Raw genomic sequence first — 21,532 nt, 5'->3', positions numbered from 1 at the left:
CTAGTGAATACATGCTGTGATTACAATTTTATCATTAACATTTAATTGACTCATGTTACCTACAAGTCCAACTTTAGAATAACCTGCATTTAGATTGATGTAGAAATGTTCTTGATATGACATTCTGACCTAGAACTTCTCATAAGGTGTCTGAGTCAAGATGGTGTGAGGTGAGGTAGTGTGGGGCATATGACCTGAGAGTGCATTTGAGCTCTGAATCACCTGCAGGGAAGTGCTCAGCTACATGGATTTATAGAGTGCTTCCTGTCAAAGTGGAAGAGGTGAATAGTTAAACAGTATGAGAATAATGAAGGGGATGTTTTGTTAAAATGAGAAAGAGAAACAGCACTGTAAAATGTTTCTAAGATCACTTAACATTGGCTTTCCCTACATACTAAGTGTTTTGCCATCTACAGCTGTTGTATTTTAATGCATGCATGTGTATTTAAAAAATAAAACCAATGTTTTCCTACAGTAGCTGGAATTACCACTCTATGTAAATATAATCAGAACCTATAATTTCAGTAGAGAGTATTCTTCTTACAGAAAAGTGTCAGAGAATAAAGCTGTGGTTTTTTATTTCAACAGAATGCAGAAATTTCAGTATTTGAAGTGAACATCCGTTTTGTTGGAGGACTACTTTCAGCTTACTATCTTTCAGGAGAAGAGGTAAGATGTTTTCACGTGGTTTATTTGAAATACCATCATCTACATAAGTAGTTAATTTAGATTAACAACCCATTTTATTTATCAGAATTAAATTTATATAGAGCTTTGAAAACGTGGCCTGTACAGCAGAGATGTCTAATGGCTCTTACTGCTTCTATTAGTGTTAATTTGTGTTAAAGTTTTTAAGCTATTACTTTGTGTAAGTGTTCAGTGAACTTTTTCCTCAGTTGAAACCATACCCAGGATATTCTTACTGGGCTTCATGTTGGAGTGTGTAGTTGCAGAGCCTCTATGCCACTGGGCTGTGGAAGCTGTAGATTTGGGACATTAGGTATCTGCTTCACAAATAATTTAGGAGTATATACTTGTATGAACCACACCTCTGACAAAGCTGTTGGCCTTTCTAAAGCTTCAGCTCACATGGAAAAGGCAAGAAAGAAAGGACAACTGTATGTTTATGTATGTTTACATGTTAAAGCAGTAATATCTCATTAATCTCTATTGCCTTCTTAATGACTTTTAAAGGTACTGTGACAGCACCTGTCATGGTTTCTGGAAAGGATAAAGAAATGATTTTGTATAAGAACTTTATCAAATGCAATTATTTCTGTAATATATTTAGAGAAGGCTATGCTAAGTCACAGGTACTGTGACATTTTAAATTTTTAGTTTGGCAATTAAAAAGTCTTTAATCTTACTAGTTTAGATTCTTGTTCCTGTCTGTGGATTATAGTCATGTTTTACTGTGGGATCAACACAAGTTAGAAGTCTTTTAACCATCAATTGAATTTATCTTTGGATTTCTTTAAATCTTTCTTTCATCTGTAAATTTCAAAACTATTAGATATAGCTCTATTTTGAACCTTTTTCTTTAAATTATCTTAAATTTTATGGTGTATGTGTTGTTTTTTGTTAAAACTTAATATGGTAAAGTTGTCCTAGCAGGTACTACTGCATTATGTAGTTAAGACAAAGCAGTTATGAGGAGAAAGTGTTTTGCTGACAGTTTTACCTGTTAAGTAGACTTACTTGTTTGTTCCTCACAATCCTGTTCTGAGTGTAGATGGTATTGAAAAGACATTGATGTTTTAAAATATACAGTTTTTCATGTTTTAGCTCTTATAATTTTCTGGAAAAAAATGTACTTAGACACATTTCATATTGACTCAATATAAATGAAAAAATTGAGAGGTGTTTAGTAGCTGGCTTCTTCACTTTTATTAAATATTGTTTTACCTCTGTTTGTTGTTTCATCTCTGACTCTTGAAGGAAATCACTTGTCCTCCTCCAGTAACTCAGGAGCCAGAAATAAGCATACCTAAGGGTGTCTTTAGAATTGCAAGCTCTTCCCTGTGTGATTAAATAGTTGTATCTTTCCCTGAAGATCTCCCTCTCATAAAATATAGCGAGCTTTTCCAGTATAACCTATTCCTACATTTTAATTAACTGGTTGTGACAGAAACAGAAGATACTTCTTGGCAAACAAGAGTTGGTGGAGGATTGTGTGTGAACCATCGAATAAAGTAGCAATTGTCTGCCAAGGAATGCCTGAGCCATTTATCATCAGTGCTGTTGATTTCATTTATATGTTGATGGTTTATATCATGTGTCTGTTAATGCACAGTCTCACTTCAATCAATGCATATTGTTTCTCCTAAATAGCACCTAGTCATTGCTTCTCAACCATTCTTTCACCTGTAGAGAGGCAGTTTTATCACCACCTCTTGGACTGGATTTACAGTAGTGCTGATATTCAAATAAAACTCTATTGTGCAGATGAAATGAGAAAACATTTAAAAAAAGGAAGGTATTTCACATAATGCATTATTAAGTGGAATGTTTTGTGATGGAAAAGTGATGCTGGATGATGATGTCTATTCTAAAAATGATTGGACTCATTAACAAAAGTAGAATGGGCTCCTAAACACAAAGGTGACATGAATGACTAAGGAGAGTCCTGAATTCTTGCAGACTGGGAAAGACACTGCCCAAACTAGTCAGTGGTTTTCATTACTCTGATAGATATCTCCTGTCTGAGGCAGAATGATGTTCGTAAACTAAGAGTTGTCGTAGTGTCTTAGAGAGTAACTTGGCATGCTTCCTCGTGGATCTCTTAAAAATGCTCTGCCTTTATCAGATGTGGGGAAACATCTTGGTTTGCTTCCTAAGTCTAAGATACTGAAGCAATAACCAGCTGCTGCATATGGGAAGAGCTGGATGCACCATTCCTACGACAGAGCAGCTGTCCAGCAGTGTGATGTTTCCCATGTTGTGTGGGTGTATCCTCCACTGGTGCTGCTGGCAGGTATGGCAAGGACTGATGTTGCCAGAGCCTGGCTGCTCCCACATCATCCTTTTGTCTATTATATCAGCGGACATTCCTAAGGAAGTGGAACAACCTGTATACAGGTTGCTTGGAGGATGAAACACTCTCAGTTAAAAGTTCATTTTGTTCTTTGTCAGATTAACTATTTAAAACTCGCTTATCAATATCCTAATTAAAGAAGTCTATGTTTCAGTAAAAGGAGTCACAAATAATTATTGCTTGTACTTCTGAATTACATTCCCACGGGTAATGATCCAAAGCTGAAACATATTGTATGTTTCATAATCATTTGTAAGTCTAACTAATCATGATTAAAGAATATTCTATCATACTGAGTAGTTCCTAAAAACATCCTGCTCACATAATTGTTCATTTAGATAAAAGCACCAATGTGGATAATTTTAAAAATGAACAAATGGAATACTTTGTGTCTTGATAACTGTGGTGCTCACTTGCAAATAGAGCTGTAAGATGCATTATATTAAACTTTCTAGAATTTCTGCCTTGGTAGAATTAATTTGACATGTCTAAAAGTGCTAGAACTGTCATACACTTTAAGTCACAGCTTTTGTATTTTGTGATTGTTAAGCTAGAAAGAATTGCAGTCAAATACCAAACTTCATTTGTAGAACAGCTACAAATACCAGAAAAATTGGGGTTGGCTTGGAAGGGGCCTTAAAGACCAGTTCCAACCCTCCCCTGCCTTGGGCAGGGACACTTCCCACCAGACTAGGTTGCCCAAAGCCCCATCCAGCCTGGCCTTGAACACTCCCAGGGATGGGGCATCCACAGCTTCTCTGGGCAACCTGTGACAGTGCCTCACCACCCTCATAGTGAAGAATTTCTTCCTAATATCTAATCTAAATCTACACTGTTTCAGGTTAAAACCATTACCTCTTGTCCTATCACTACACGCCCTTGTAAAGTCTCTCCATCTTTCTTATAAACCCCCTTTAAGTATAGAATTCTGTAATAAGGTCTTCCTGGAGCCTTATCCAGGGTAAACAACTTCAGTTCTCTCAGCCTTTCTTCATGGGAGAGGTACTCCAGCCCTCTGATCATTTTTGTGGCTATCCTCTGGACTTGCTCCAACAGGTCCATATCCTTCTTGTACGGGAGACCCCAGAGCTGAATGCAGTACTCCAGGTGAGGTTTCATGAGAGCGGAGTAGAGGGGGAGAATCACTTCCCTTGACTTGTTGGCCACAATTGCAGCCCAGGATACAATTGGCTTTCTGGGCTGCAATTGCACATTGCTGGCTCATGTCCAATTTTTCATCCACCAGTATCCCCAAGTAGCAATTCATTGCCTACTGTGTACTGATGCTGGTGATTGCCCCGGCCCAGGTACAGGGCCTTGCACTAGGCCTTGTTGAACTTCATGAGGTTCACATGGGCCCACTCCTCAAGCCTGTCTAGACCTCTCTGGATGGCATCCCTTCCCACTGACGTGTCAACTGCACCACTCATATTTGGTGTCATCTGCAAACTTGCTGAGGGTGCGCTCAATCCCACTGTCCATGTCCTTAATTAAGATATTAAATAGTATTGGTCCCAGTATGGACCTTTGAGGGACACCACTTGTTATTGGTTTACATTTGGAAATGGAAATTCTGACATTGAGCCAGACATTGAGCCATTGACTGTAACTCTTTGTATGCAGCCACCCAGCTGATTCTATATCCAATAGTCCATCTATCAAATCCATCTCTCTACAATTTAGAAACAAGAGTGCTGTGGGGAAACATACCAAAGGCTTTACAGAAGTCCGGGGAGATAACATCAGTTGCTCTTCCCTTGTCCGCTGATGCAGTTGCTCCATTGTAGAAGGCCACTAAAGTCATTTTGCACAATTTGCCCTTGGTGAAGCTATGTTGGCTATGATCTGACTGGCTCTTCAGCTTGATTGGTAGCTGGTTCTTGTGGGTGCTGTTAAAATTACTTTTGTTATGTAAGAAGGAGACTATTCGACTTGAAGGTTGGTTCCACAACCAGGGAATACACTGCACAGGCAGAAATAAATGGAACTTTTAATGATAATTCCAGGTTGTATGAGTAGTACAAAACTTAAATCCACCATATGTTGAAGTGAATAAGAAGCCTGTGAGTTTTAGATCCTGCTGGTAAGATCCCAGATTCCTTCAAAGCTTTTCTGTTTTCTGAATGGGATGACTAATTGTTTTTTTTGTTGTTGTTTATTTTATTAAAATATTTTGGATTCAGCAGCTGTTCTTCCTGCATAATACGACCTTTACTTTTCCAGGATTAAAGACAGTTGTCACAGGAGGAAGACAAAGTTGATAACGATCAACTTGATGTTCATATTGTCATTTCTTTTCATGGAATGAAGTAGAAATGTGACAGATTTTTTTTACTTTGACAGTATATTCTGTTTGAAGGAACACAATTTTATCCTGATCGGGATGAAGGGAAAAAAAATACTTCATGATGATAAGTGTTGGACTTCCTCAGTTCCATCTACTGCTATACCTATTTAGGAACATCTATACTTAGAATAGGTGTTACAGTGCCACTGTTCAACCTCACTTGATGATCTTGGCCTCCTGTCTGACTTCAGACCTAATCATTGCTCACTTAAAACAACCATCCATCAGTGGCTGTAGTGCTTTCTTATTAACGAGTGGAAGACATGAAATAGTGATACAGATTCTAATGATTTAGAGCTGCTTTTGCCAGGCTGGCCACAAGACAGTGCTGACTTGGTACAGTACTTAAACACTCTCCACAATTAACTGTAACTATTTATATGTGGCTCTCCTTCTCATGTAGATGTATAACTTCATGGCAAAAGTTTAAATTCCATAAATACAGAAGCATATAATTAATTATTTAGCAATCTTGATAGTAGGAGAATGTCCACCTGAACAAAGGTATTGGCCTGCTTCTGCCAATCAGAAAACGTAAGTTTCAGTATAGATCCTCTGGGGATCTTATCTCACTAGTGTGAGAATTGACCACATTTTATCTTCTGCTTCCTTTCACTTAACTTGACACTAATTAACAAGAGGACTTTTCCTTTTATGTCTTCGAAGCTTAATTTCTGATGCTGTTTGAAACTTTAAGCATACTTTATCAGCTTGATCACTTCTTTATGAATGCCACTTCTCCTGAAGCATCTTCACAGACTGGCAGTAGAATTCCCTGCTTAGTAGAAACTAGAAGACAGCTATTGTCTGTAATTTTCTACAGCTCTGTTTGAAGATTTAGGCCGTGTTTGCTACCTCCCATCCATCTGCCGCCACTGTAAGTGATGCATCAGTACTTCAGGGTGTCATGTTTTAATTCCTTTAGAGCTCTGAAATGATCTTGATGATTTGTTTTGTTTTTATTGATTTGTGCTGTTTTTTGTTTTTTTTTTAACTTGCATATTTTTTATAATCCTGGAGTCATTCAGCTTGGAAGGGACCTCAAGATGTCATCTAGTTCAATGTCAACAGTGCATTATGGTTATTCTTTTAAGAATCTCTTTGCATGGGAAGCTTTGCTTTGGCTCTTCAAGGCTGAACGCTGGTGCAAACTAAGCTTTTCTGCAGTGACTTTGTTTTAGGATTTATCCTAAACTCCACTGTTTCCCACAATCAGTCTATAATCTCTATTAGCATTTCCATCTCTTCACCACCACTACAGTAATAGACCTAATGCTGTTCCCTTTCTGTGCTAGCTGCATCAAAACTACTACAGAATCCCTATGGATTCACATTCTGCAGATAACCTCGACCTAAGATTTTTTTCCTCTCAAACTACTCTTCTGCTGTTGCAAGCAGACTGCCCCTCAGTCTTGTGTTTCTGTCTCAAGTTCCTGCAGTGCAATCAACAACCGTCACCATTGATTAAAGCCATCTCTGTTGAGTAGGTTCCCTATACTCTAAAAGCTTCCTCATTCCTAATGATTCTGCCCCCTTTCTCTCAATGCTACTACTTGCTCAGCTGCTTTGTGGAACGCTGCCTCTCAAACAGGCTGCACACAAAATGCTGAGGACATTTCAAAGAATGATAACAGAAATGTTCATTTTTCAGTCTCATACTGATTCAAATTTTGCTACTCAGTGTTCCTTCTCTTCCCTCCCTGCTTTGGAGTTATTGACACCACGTATACATACCGTGACTGGAAACTTCTACCCAGCTCTAATTACCTGAGACCTTGTGGAGGCTTTGCCACCTACATACCCAGCAGGCAACATCTACTGCCATCACCAACAGGTTTTGTACCTCATAATAAAGACCCTCAGGCTACTGTGCTAATGTAAGGTGAAAATAGTGGCCGCGCACATTAATTCAGTGGATTGGTAGCTGTTGAAGCTCAACAGTGAGTATTTTTTCTTTGAGCTTTCATTAACTTGAATGTCTACTACCCTACTAAGAAACCAGGAGGCACAGCCCTGACTTTGGTCTGAAAAACATGAGTTTAGAACTGACCTGTACATAACCACATTCTACACTTTTAATGGTTTTGCTTTTTTCATAACTAAAAGGAGGTTGTGTGCTTGGGGAATTCTTTCAAAAAACAAAACAAAAAACGCTTGGTTAGTCCCATGGCACATTTATTTGACATGTCTTTGCATTCATGCATTGACTTTAGAAATAACTAAACAAATGCTTTATTGCTCATTACATTGATTTAAGCAAAAATTCCTGATCGCCTCTAGACTTAATAAATAGTTTGATGCTATAGCTGGTAAACTGTTAGAAAGGAGAATGGATGATAATGAGAGCTAAGTAATATCTGATCGTGATTGTAACAGCTGGTGTGTTTGACATGAACTCCTGAGCTATATTATTAAGTAGAATTCAAGCAGCTGAGAGGGAGCTGGTTTGTTTGTTCTAAGGATTTGGCTCTCAACCAGCTCCTGCAGTTTCACTTGTTTGTGGTTCTACAGAACAGTTGGAGAGGGCATATCTGCAAGTAGTAGTAGTGTGGGTGCTTTTCTTTTGAGCAGCAGTTCTAGCTAGTCCCAAAAGAAGACCTCATTGCATGGTATGCTATTAGCAGTCTGTCCAGATACACCATGCATCTGCATAGAAATTCAATCTCCAAGGCATTTGTCTCTTTCATTTATCTCAGTATTCAGTTCTTTCATTTTGCAGCATCAAATACATTTTCAATAACAAAGCAGAGTAAAAGAAAAGTAAGACCAGATTACATGAAGAGTTAGTGAGATTGTCTCACAAATTTACAAGAAATATAAATGTATATGTGCTGCAAATTTATAAGAAAATGTATAACATATAGACAATATTTCTGGCTCTGTGAAGCCGTTTGCAAGCAGCATTGAGATCGTTGCAACTATACTCTCAATGTCTAAAGAATTATGCCTGTATATAATTTTACAACCAAACAGCTGACTTATTTCTGCAAATGAAAGCAACATCAAAATATATCAACTGGTGCTGATGGGGGGAATAGAGGGAAATTAGTTTACCCTCCTTTAATCAATGCTATAAGAAATATGTGGAAAATTTTATTCTCTCTGTGGAAGTATTACAAAAGTTTCTTCAGGTGGCTCAAAAGTAATAAATTGTATTGAATAATTGTACATATTTTTTCCCTTTAAAAAGTACAGGTAAAAATACTTTGTACCTGCAGTTGACTCTGGACATGGATTAACTCTTGATTTCTGCATCTAAATCTTTCAGAATGTTTATCTATTTTTGTAGGATCACATTCTGTGCTTTGTCTCCATAGATTGAGTCTGATCCAGAGGTTATTTTTCATTACATTGGGAGATAAGTAGATGATAGGCTCCTTTCCTTATTAGTTTAGATAAGATATAAGCATAAGAAGATTTCTGTGGTTTTCATTCTATAGGAAAATACTTAGGTGTTCCATCAGATTTCCAAATCTGACTTTCTCAATAAATCCTTCAACTTTCGTATCTTTTTGTGAAAAGTTAAATTACTTCTGTTAAAGAATATGTAAGCATTAATTAATTCTAAGTATTTAAATACAAATGAAGTGAATAGAAGTATACAATAAAATTGGGAATGCTCCTCAGTAAAAACAATCAATAATAATAAGAACAATTTTATGTGAATGTAAAACAGGAAGACAATCTGCATGAAGATTAAGGAGTTTTTTTAAAGTGAAATAGTATTTCAGTTGCAGCCTCACTCTTTTTACACGAGGGCATGGGATTTGGAGCAGGGATATAGATATACATTGGAGAGGTGTTCTGAGAGAATATGCTTCCTTCTTTTGTCTGACAATATTGCACATGAGGAGTATTTGAGACAAATGCCACTATCCTTCGGAGTGTCTTGGGGAGAAACTCCTGTCATACTTTTTATTGTTGCTGGACTTTAAGAAAATAGATAGTTCTTTGCGCCAGGAGACTTACCCTTTCCCTGGGAAGTTATGGTGATCATTGAGAAATGTCAGGAAAAGGTGCTGGTGTGCAACAGACATTCATTTTATGTAACTCGAGGAAGAGGTTAAACCTCATCAAATTTGCTGTTTGAAGGAACAGATTAGAGATTCATTACAAAACACCACATTCTGTGCCACATGCAAGTCCTGCTGCTACAAGCTAACTGAAGATCATTGAGAAAATTGAATGTATCAAATCAAAAGCAGACATCATTGCTGGTTCTGCATGCCCTTCATGCCTCCAGCAATAAGTACAGATAATGGTATCTTTGCTACACAAGAGACAGATATTCTTTTAGCCTCCTTTGGATTTAGCAATACATCTTGTCCAGTAGATCAAATCTGAAACAGATACAAACAAGGCTCACTGGCTTTAATTTAGCATGGACAGTGCTAATTGGCCTGTATTATTATTATTATTATTATTATTATTGGCAGGACCATGCTTTTCAAACAGAGACCTGAAAGAAAAAATAAGGAGGGCAATTTTTACCAAGTCTTTCAGGAAATTGCAGGAATCCACATGCTATTTGTGTGCCATTTGCTGGTAAAAATGCAACAGTTGAATAATGTTGATAAATGTTGTGGTTGATAAGTGAGTACAGTTCCTGTCTCTTCTGTGCCAAAAGCTTGTCTCTGCCATACACAGACTGTATTTGCACCCTATGTGCAAATGATTGAGTAGGAATTTAGAAAAGATGTTCACATGAAATATCCTGAGCCACTTCCAGCGCAACTGATGCCAGAGGGGAATTTGGTTATTTGGCAGATGATTGCCCCTAAGCAGAGCTGTCATGAAGTATTTGAAAGACAAATCTTTGTTTTTCCTCAAGTCGATAAATAAAAAGCGCTCATTTTGTACAGGACAAAATGCACAGAAATGGGCAAACCTTTCTCAAGCGAAAAACTGAAAAGAGGATGAACAAAATCACTTCCGTAAAGATTTGAAGGATGAAAAAGAGGAGTAATATGTAGTGCCAGAGTTTCATGTAAATCTAACTTGCTTTCCTCAAAGAAAAATAGCGTAGGATATATTTATACGGCAAATTCAATTTTTTAGCTCACTGTTTATCTTGCAAGTCTTTTGTCAATAAGTATTTTACTTTTGTATTTCCACAGGTGTTATCTGGTCAGTTATCTTGCCATTTAATTTTCTAGTAATGCATAAGATAAAAGAGAGGTCAAGAGGTGGTAGATATACTGAAGGACTCGCCTTTCATGTTTGTGTACAGCTGTGATACTCTCCAAACACCTTTGATTGCTTGTTAAACCACCTGACTTTGATAACTCCTTCGAAAGTGCTTGGTACAGTACAATGTGGGGATTCTCTCATTCAGCTTACAAGAAGGCTCAAAAGCTTGTTTTAACAACCAAAAAAAAAACCAACCCTATGTAAACTGACAAAACTCTAAAGTAAACAAGGAAGATCATTTCAGCAGTAGTGTTGCCGGAGTAGAGTCAACCTTCAATTAACAAAAACCAGTCTTCCTTCTGGCATCATGGGCCAGTTCCATTTTTTCTTATAATTCAGATGCATTGAACCACCAAAAAGGCTCTCTAACTGTTAATCTGAAGAACTGGATGTGTCTGGTTTCTTTGTTTTCTTCAGCCTTTAGGCTGTCATCTGCTTTTGCAGGCTAAGCGAAATAACCACACTAGTTGTTTTTGGAAGCTAGTTCAATCCTGTTAGTGATTTAAAGCTGTGTTGTATCCTTGGGGGGCATGTTGTCCTTAATTTTTTGCAAGCATTGCTAGATAATTTTACAGTCCAGTAGATCCTCAGGATCTTCTTGTAAAAAGGATATGCTGTGAAGTTCGTTCTCTTCCATTTTTCTTTAAAAAAAACCTTTTTGTTTTCTTCAAACCAACAGCTGCAGAACAAAGTCAGCAGCTCACAATGACATTTCTTAAAGGATGCTATTTTCCCCAACTTGTTCTTAAAAACACTATTCATAGTATACAGACAATTTCAATCTTTTTCCTTTTATCATGCAAAACCAGTGAATAACTCAAACCTCATCAGCTTTTGCTGCTCGTAGGGTATCTCTTACAAACATCAGTCAGACTGTACTCAGTCTTTTCTCTCCATAGTTGCTTTTATTTCCATTTATATTCACGAGGGAAGAACAAATAACCTTCCCGATTCCAGGCAAGATCAATAACTGCTGAGATGCTGTAGGCAAACATTGCCAGACTGCTACAGGAGACGAAGGGGATGGTAGTCAGTACATCTGGGCGGACTTACTCCGTTGTTAAATGCCAACAGACATTTTGATTTGCTCGAAGGTTGTGTGTTAATATGCTTATTAACTGGCCCAATGCCAGAAGTAAAAGCTAAAGGATAAGAGTGAGAAGAACTCCTTGCTCAACCAGTTCTTTCTTAATGGTCTATGACAGTTGGTGATAGAAGAAATGAGTGTAGGTGGTTCTAAGATGCCTCTTTTCAGATCATATTTTCAAGATGTGTTTATATATATATGTGTGTGTGTAATTCCAACTTGAAATGCAGTTAAGTTACTGTAATGTTTTAATTGCATACTATCAGGAAGAAAAATAAATAAGTGAAACCTGCTAAGTATTCTGTCTAGGAATAGCCATGTGAAGTCTTCAGTCAGACAGTAAAATGAAACAGTAGAGCCATGTGATGAGTTTTGGTAAAAACAGAAAGAACTTACAGGACTGCTATGCCTTTTATTTATTTATTCTTTTTAACCTTCCATCAAGTCAGGGAAGGAAAGCAACATAATGATACCAATATGTGGCAATATGAGTACTTCAAATCTTTATGAATACTTCTAACCATCATTTCCTCCAAATATACACTGCATTCAAAACAACGTAATGTTTATCTTTGGAGAGAGCATCTTCTGACTATTTAATTATAGGAATGACCTCAACGTTTAACTGGTAAAAAATAAAAATAAAAATAAAAAATGCAGGGAATTCAGAGAAACGATTGATTTGCTCATAAATTTACTACCTGCTGGCAGCACTGCTTTTCAGTCAGAAAAGCACTTGTTTCATTTGTTTCTGACAGTTACAAATCGGAAATGTCTGCTTGCCTTCTTATATTTTGGTTGCTTAGTTTTATAGCTTGTCCAGTAAGAGAAATAGTCTTACAGTAAACACAAAGGAATTGAATTAGTCTGCTTGATGATTTAACTTACAACATAAAAGCAGCTTCTTAAATTACAGTTCTCCTCTCCTGAAACCTTCTTTTTGGTTTACATTAAAAGAACTACAAGAGAATTCACATTTCTTATATTTAAGGAAAATACATATGCACTTTATTTGGGCTTGTTTTGGATGTGCACATTATTCATCAGATACTTCAAAGACTATTATCTTTCAGAGAAATCTCAACAATAAGAAAGCACTGAGTTAAGAAAGCACCATCCTCCTTTCTTACTATAAAAGAGATTTTTTTCAAGTTATATTACTTATATAAAAAGCCTGCAAGATGGTGTGTCAGAGGTCTTGTGGAGAAAGGAACTAAGAAGGATGTTAAGGATGCTAAATTGTAACATGTTCCTCTCTCCTGAAAAACAGATTCTCAGAAACGCATAATCGATGCAACTGCTAGTGTTACAGAACTCACTTGTCACAGAATCAAGCAAAACTGTTGGCACAGAGCTGCAAATACAGGTTGAATTTACTCAACTACTGAAACATTATGGCTGGAGCGAATAAAAACTTTTTATTCCTTTTCCATACATATAAAACTGAAAGAGAAACAGGCTGTAGCTGTTTGTCACAGAGGAGAGTCAATTAGAGAGTTTTATGTCAAATGGCTTGCTCCTATGTCATCCATGATGTAAATCGAACAGACTAACAGTAGGCACTGTCTCTGTACTTGTAATCATTTTACTTTTTAAAGTATTTATGATGTTTCCAGTATCTGAGATCAAAATATCTGGAAATTTCTGTATCAGCTTTAGCCTTAATATAAGGATTAAAAGAACCTCTTTATTGTTTCAACTTGGCATAGCCTTAATATACAAAATTAAATACTCATTATATTTGATATATGTTTAAACAGTAGAAGAAATACTCTAAAAGAGTAGCTTAATTTATTTTTGTATCCACGAACACACCCAGTTAATAGTGAAATTGCCCATTCGTGAACAGGAACAGAGGATGTCTGTAAGTGGTATTAGAGAAAACTTTGGTGCAAATGAAAGTAGTTAAGCTTTTTTCTGTTTAATGAAGACTGAAAAGTCTGGAACCCTGTAATTCTGTGCCCAACGTCATGACTTGTTTTTAAACTTCAGTATTCAAACTTCTTAGTTTGGACTCTCATCATGCTTGGTTCCTGGGCCCCAGTCCTTTCATCAGCAGCTTTGCACATGTGTTAGTTTCCAGCTTGTTTCTTTCTAGAGCTAGCTACTCTATTACCCTACATGGGAGGAGGGTCCGGACACAGTTGGTAAATAGCTCATTCCAGTGTCTAGTGAAGCTGTAGCTTGAACAAGTCACTTAGGACTGTCCTGTGTCATTGTCCTGTATACGCTCTCATGCTGTGCTGCAAGCTGTATATAACTTTCACCCACAACTTCCTGGAAATACAGTCCTTTGGCTATCTGGAGCACTTCGAGTAGGGAAGAAAAAAAAAGGCAGGGGAGGGGGGAGAGAAAAAGGAAAAGTTTTATTTCTTGAGACCATGGAACTACAGCTGGAGAAACAGAACAATTGCTCTGCAGCAATAAGCATAACTCTCTCAAGGGAACAAGCCCTGAGCTAGGTGAAGATCTAGTCTGTGCTACCTGATTTGTGGGATGAGAAAATAGACGAAGAAGACAATACAGAGATAGTCAGAGTAAGTTTTAACCATTTGAGGACTGGCCTTTGAGTGATACCAATACCTTACTTACTCAAAATACATGTAATGGTGTCAGAGCATGGGGCTATTCAGAAAGATTCTCCCTTGGTGAGGCAGGAGAGCAAAGAGGCATAGTTTCTTTTTTCCATTGGCTCAGCAGGCTGGATGGATTTTCTCTGTGCAAGTACCCATTTGCTATAAACCAACTCAAGGAGGATGGCAGAATACTGGGGACCTTGAGCTTCGGACTCTTTTGTAGGTAACCCACTATCAGATCTAGTGAAGCATGCAGGGAAATTGCACTCTTGCTGCTTTCTCACTGCTCAGGTCTGCTACTTGAGAATCAGTTCATTAAGCTATTATGCTGATGCTGGAGTAAAACATTGAAATTAACTAAATGAAGTTACGAAAAAAAAAATAAAACGAGTGGAAGAACAATAAAAGTTGGAATAGTTGTTATCCTGTTCATGTTGTTACACTAGTATATTTAATAAACATCATTTAAAACTTTTTCCATTAGCAACTGCAACAAGCATCACAGAACACTGGCTGAAACAAGCAGTTCTCCATTTGCTATTGAGTTAACATTAAAAAGCAAACAGGACTTCCTTTACCTAGCCAGAGTGATGTTAGCCTCTTACCTGCCTGCCACCGTGGTCTAGGTGCACAGTAAAGGCATTGCTCTGAATCACTTAATGGCATTGGAATTAAAAGATACAGTCAAATTAACAAAGCCAGGAATGAATCTTCTGGTAGCGCTTTATGCTACGTTAAGGATGTAATTACTGATTCACCATGCAATGTTTACCAGGCTTCTCCACCCGCGCCCCCCTTCACACAGATGGTGCTGCAAATCACCTCCCAGCGGTCACCTGCTTGAAAGGAGAGTTTTGTATGCGAAGTGCTGTTCTTTGTTTAGATACCATGGCTTGCAAGATGTAAAATGAGGCAGCTATTTAAATTTGTTGTTACAGCACTTGGGCTGGGTACACAAGATTAAATAAAAAGAAAACTAGGAAGCAGATGCTTGTGGCTTAACAGACGAATTGTGCTAAAAGATACTCCTCATTACTGGTGGATATGAGTAATTTTACTAAGGCAGCTGTTTCCTTAATCAGGAAAAACACAAACCTCCAAGATAGCATCCAGATGTTTTCTGTATTGCTTCACAATATAATGAGTTTCCATTGTATGTGCCTTATTTCTAGTTCCATTCATATTTACTTATGTCCGATATATTTTCAAATACATATATCATCTTCCTTAACTGTAGAAGACCTGAGCACTAAACACACAACATTTTGTTCTCTCAACACACATGCCTTGTGTTAGTCCAGTGGTTGCTCCTAGGGCTGACGGTGTTTGTGTCTCTCACCAGCATCCAAGCATTTGAACATCAGATTTCTCAGGTTGCTGGCAGTTTTCTTTTGTTGGGGTTGAGGGGAGGTGGGTCTGTAGGTATCAACCCTGTTCCAGTTATCTGGGTATCAGCTAAAAACTCACACTAGTTCTTGTGTTTGGGCTTAGTCCTCACTCATGGGCTGCTAGTAGTTTTAATGTCTGCTAGCTTGCCATCTGCGCTTGCTAGAAGCTCATTCATCATTTGATGGGGAATCTGGGATTCCAGCCTTTTCAGTAATTCCTTTCTATTTCTGGCAGGATATAAGAATGGCATCCCAAATCTTTGACAAAGATTTACCTACGCTGAGCTACGTTATATTGTATTTATTGGGGATTGTGTGGGAGTTCAGAATCTTAAACTTTCAGTGCAGCTTTTTTAGGCATGAGTCTTGCTACCTGTGGTTTGAGTGTCTGGAGCCAGCTTGCCAGCATGTGGTTGATCTGCACATATGCAGCAAATCCTGTTCGTTACTCATGACAATGCTGCATACCACACCTTTTGGAAAGTTAAGGCAGCCCTGAATTTGGGGGGAGGAATTCTAAAAGGCTCTCGTACAGAAATAATTTATTTTAGTACAGACAGTTATTAAAGTTTGTTTAATTTATTCATCACCACCTTGTCTTGAATTATCACAACAGAAATAATATTCATGATGAGCTTGTGAGCTTTACAGGTACTAATAGGATGTAGTTTAACTTTTAATTGTGCAAGTATGCATAAGCTTTAAAAAAGTTAATGGTTTCTTGACATTAGTAGATAAACTAGCAGTTACTTGTGGCCTAAGAATTCTTCCTGTTAAATTGTTCTTTATAGCTGCATAAGCAATCTTAAATACACATAAATAGCACAAAAGGAAATAACTAAATATAACTGGAACAATCTCTTCCTTTATAATTTTTTAATTCTTTGCTTATTTAGCAATCCTTTCATTCTAATTTTAAAGTACCAGTCAGACACATATATTAGTGTGCAGTAATATTTCTTTGTTTTATGCTTTGCCTTCTTTCTGCCAGTTTGTACCATTTATTACTGACTTGCCTAAAATATGATTTTTGAACACAAAGTATCTACTTAGAAATTCTTTAGTTAAAAAACCTGAAGTAATTACGTGTGCTAGCTACTGCTGATAACTTGAGGGTTTTGTGTTGTGCTTGTTGCTATATACATTTGGATTAAATCTGGAAATCTCTCCCTAATCCAGTTACTTCCATTTGATTAAATTCTCTACAGTCTTTTCTATGGGGGGGATTCTTCATGGTGCTACATGATTTCTTTGGTACAATAATCAGTTAGAAGAGGAAATTAATTTTCTTGCCATCAGTAAAACCATAACAAAAAAAGGCTAATTGAATAAAAGAAAGGATAGATTTGTTTGTTTGTTTTTTGAAATTGTAATCAAATTTTTGTACTAAGCATCTTTTAAATAGATTTCCTTAAGAAAAAAAAATATATATACACATATTAGCTTGGTGTATGTTTTAGCTTTCTTTGTAGGATAACAGATGCTTTTCATGCTCTTCATTGTCGAATAATATCCATGGATATGACGATATACTGTTTATTGTATGGTATGGTCTCTACAAGTTGGGGACCAGCATACTGGGGTATCCAGTACAAGTGTAAAAGCATAGCTATGTTCATTATTTCCACAAGTTGTGAAAAAGACACGTGCTGCTCTAATATTTACAAGTGAGATGGAGTTGTGGCTCACAGAAACCACAAGCTGTCTGAATCTCCCACAACAGCAGGGTCCGGGAAAGTTCTTTAAATACTTTGAGATTTTTGAAAGCTGGAAGCTGCTGTGCCCCTTCCTGAGCTGACACGTCGCCTCAGGTGCCAGAAGCTTTCAGGTTTGAGTGCTCTAATAGCTGTTGCTCTCATATATGTGTTAAATATACACTTTGGACTTCCATATGCAAGATCTTGTTAAAAACTCTACCCTGAGGCTGATTCAGCCCACAATTGAGATGGGAATTCTCCTTTTACTGCAGGTCCGTATTTTTCAGGTTCTCTTATCTGGAAACCAGTATACACGTTATCTGTTGTGATGTTACAGCCCAGCAGTGTGTGACAGCAGATGCTTAACAAGATTCTGGGAATGGCTGCGGAGTATAATTATTTTTAAACATAATATTCCTCCTACTTTATACAGCTGATATTGTTCTCATATGTGTGTGAGAGATTTGGATGAAACCTAGCACTGCTTTGAGAATTTTAATGAGAAGGGAGCGGCCGAGATTATTTACCAAACTGAGGCTTTTCAATGTAGCCCTTTTCCTGGGCTTTTTTCTGATGTCCCCAGACCCCAAGAAGCCCCTCCGCTGTGCTGTGCATAAGCTTCACGTGTGCTCCCTCTGCCGGCATCCCTGCGGGATGAGAAACCTGCCTCACGGCCGGCAAGGGGGCAGCTTGCTTGTGGAAATCCTTGTTGAAGTAAAACCCTGCTCCCTCCAGTCAACATTCTTATTTGTGCGTGTGGTGAGACACGCTTTTTAAGGAAGTTGAGGCATGCTTTGTTTCCTTCTTTGTGCTTTTAAGGAAACGGTGGTGATTTACGTTTCCAGCACAAAGTCAGCTCTTCCCTGCCCAGGCTCAGTAGGCCGCAGGCACCCCTGTGGTAGGTGTGGTGCAGGAGATGCAGGTGCCACAGGTGCTGGAGGGTGTCGTGTCCAGGCCCTGTGCCTCTGCCAGCAGGCTCCAGCATCTGGCTAAGCTTCCAAACCTAGGCTGCTACAGGGGAAAACACTCAAAACAGTCTCTCCAGCACTTCCAGATCTGCATAATAAATACAATTGCAGCTGCATAAGTCCTAGATGATGGTGTCTTGGTCTCCTTCTGCCAGTACTAGTTTCCACGCCGACGTGACTCATTACAATGCTTGGATCCAGAAATGTTGTTAACTTGCAGCACAGATCATTCATAACTGACTTGACTCAGCCAGGAGTAAGTGCGGGCTGACTGAAATTAAGCCCCAAACCACCTGTTACTGTCAAGGTGTCAGCAATTGTAAAACAGATAATTGCTGCAGAGTTAATGTAAGCAACCAGGTATCTTATCAATGTGTCATAAACACTGAAAATATTTTACAGGAAATTGTTTCACATAATATGACAAGTGTCATACCACTTGAAGATAGTAGAATAATACGTCTTATATTATTCATCCATACTATTGGGGTATTTCAGGTGGAGCAGAACAATTTTGTAGCATTTCCAATCTTTCATTGTAAAAATAAAATACAAACATAGCAAAAATCCTGGATTGTCTTTCGGTGAACAATGTATTAGAGCAAGTTCTTCTAAAAGAGCTCTCCTTTGTTAGCGGATCACTTTAAACCTAAATCAACATTTGTTAGACTGAAAGGATTTCTATTCAGTGTTCTGAAGAGAAGCAAAGCAGCCTGTCCGTGTTCATTTTTCTGCTCTTGTTTGCTGCTTTTGCACTGAAATATTCATTCCTTACCCCACTGGGAGAGGCCGTCAGGTACAGGAAAGAAAGCAATAAATCTTACTTAGTGGCTTGTCAGTTTTTATCTGTAAATATAAAACAAAAATGAAAAATGCTTAATGTGACAGAATTAGAAATGAAGAGAAAATGTATTTGTCAATTAGAAAAATAATAATTAGGATCGTTTCCTCTGATTGCAGTTAAAAATTAACTTCTGGCTTCACTGGTATGGAACTTATAATGCTCTTTTTAAATTTCATGTGCATCATACAATTCTGAGATATTTCTTTGTTTCCTGTGTTTTCTTTTCTTCCTGATTAGCAACTGCAATTAAATCTATGATGAGGTAATCTAACATTTTCAAAGGAGTTTGTCATTCTAGCTGGAGGAAATGTTTTTGTTTATCCAGGGAAGAAGATAACCTTCCTGCACTGTAATGAAAGTCAATATTGCACCGAATGACAGCTCTGGTCTTAGTCCTACAGTTGCACCTTTGCAGGCAGATCCTTATTTCTCTGTGGGAACACTGTTTTCCCTAATAAGATTTTGTAATGGACACAACAGTCTGCAAAATCTCATTGATTGTGGGATTGGGTCTTCTAGCATGAGCAATGCAGCTGTGAATGTTTGACTTCTTTTAAAAGAGAAGGCATTTTTCTCTAAAGCCATTTAAAAAAACAACAACAGAAAACATACTTTTGATATCTGCATGCCACAAGATTGGGTAAAGAATGTGAGTAACTAATGTAAATGAACTGGTTATTTGGAAAACATAGTTCATTAAATTCACAGCTTTGTTTCATCTAAAGTTTGTGTCCTGATTTACAGCCAAAACCTCAGTATTCGCATCAGTGACAAAAAGAAAGCAGAACAAAACAATCCCATGCCCAAACTGCTTTTCTAAGCAAGAGTGCCTCACATAATTAAGGTCATATTTGAGAGAAATAGGGAAAATGTTATTAGGAAAAGAATTGCTGTAGGAAAACTGCTGGTGTAAGTACTGTATATGCAAATGTGGTTACTTTCCTTACATTTTTCAGTAATCATGCTAGCAGTCCTACTAGAATGAAAGGTGCAGATGATAGCTACTGAGGAAGTGCATGACTTGGCACTGGGAATCATGACACACATAAGTATGATGCTGTGCAAAAGCATACCTCCTGGCAGCTTGTGTAGTGGTAGTGTGCTCAGAGAAGGGCTTCAGCTCTAAACCTCTTAGCTTGCTATCTCTAATGATGGCCAAAAATATTTATATGTATTTAAAAAATAATTAAGAATGATTCATGGAGTGAGAAAATAATGTTTTGTTCACTGGATAAGTGGGCTCAATGACTTGATGTGTGTGTTAGCTGTAGAATGAGCAGACAAGAACAGGAAAGCCAAGTGTGCAGAGCAGTGACATGGATTTCTTCTTTGTGTATTACCGAGTGCTAAAATGTTGTTAAAAGAAATGCTGGCTTGGAGAAATAGTGGCAGGATTTGGAGTGGGTTTTGGTTGTGTAAGGCACTTGAGATTGGTAACTCAAAGACAAAGATGCTGCTTTATAGGGCACTGAGCTTGTTTTAACCAATGATTCATAATATAAACAGAGATCTCAGAGGAAAATGTAGCAACTTGATTTTCTGTATAATCTGTTATATGACTGTAGTAAGTATCTAATTTGCTTTAGTGCTAATTTTGAGTAGGATTGCTGAGTGCGAAGGAGTCTGTGCATTTACTCTACAGAGGAGATATTCTTGCACAGGACAGATACTCACACAGTGAGTATCAGTATTATACAAGCATGTTAGCGATCTTACATAAACTTTAAAAAATATTACTACAACATTGCTTTTAAAAAGAGGGATCATCTTGTGTCCCATATCTGTCTTCTGACAAAAAAATGAGGTCAGAGAGAAATGTTTGAGAAAGCATTAAATATCCTAACAGTGTTACATACCAGTCTTCTATTTCTGACCTTTTCAGTTATTATTTTTCCCTAAATCACAGTGCTTCACTGATTCAAAGAATGATTTTCTTTACTAGGGCATAGTATGTAGTCAACTTAAACGTAAGTACAATTTTTAGTGGTTTGGTTCCTTTTTAACGTTAGCCACAGCACTTTCCTCTCACTCCTCCACTTAAAAGAAGGGATTTGTCAGTGCGGGTTACTCTTTTTATTACTTGATGAAGTGATAGAGGTACATCAGGTAAATAACACCACAGTCTCATTTAATCAAAAAGTGTGCACTCCAGATATGATAGAGCAGTGGAGTAAGTCAAGTTGGTCTTGGAATTGATATGTAGACTTTTAGAAGAACTACTCTTGTTTTGTTTTGTTTTGTTTTGTTTTATAAGAGGGTGTGGATGAAGGGTGGGTGCAGGCATAGGATTGTGACAACATCCACCAGGTCTGATCCAGACAGACTACTTTGTCTAAGTAAGCCTTCATTTCTGTTGGCTGAGCATCCATGAGGAGAGGCCAGAAAAAGTCCCTGAGCTTCT

General features: G+C 37.7%; 1 protein-coding gene across 2 annotated transcripts in view; it reads left to right on the top strand.

Annotated features, from left to right (window-relative positions):
• MAN1A1 (mannosidase alpha class 1A member 1) overlaps nt 1–21,532 on the top strand; it is a 141,636-nt gene that overhangs the window by 57,801 nt on the left and 62,303 nt on the right. For both annotated transcript variants that reach the window (XM_040551505.1, XM_040551506.1), the window contains exon 4: nt 589–669. In XM_040551505.1, the coding sequence (XP_040407439.1) occupies nt 589–669 (81 nt within the window). The remainder of the gene's footprint in view (nt 1–588; nt 670–21,532) is intronic.

Source organism: Cygnus olor, chromosome 3 (assembly GCF_009769625.2).
Source record: "Cygnus olor isolate bCygOlo1 chromosome 3, bCygOlo1.pri.v2, whole genome shotgun sequence".
Classification (NCBI taxonomy): domain Eukaryota; kingdom Metazoa; phylum Chordata; class Aves; order Anseriformes; family Anatidae; genus Cygnus; species Cygnus olor.
Note: the sequence above shows the minus strand (reverse complement) of the source record. Positions and strands in the feature narration are given on the sequence as shown.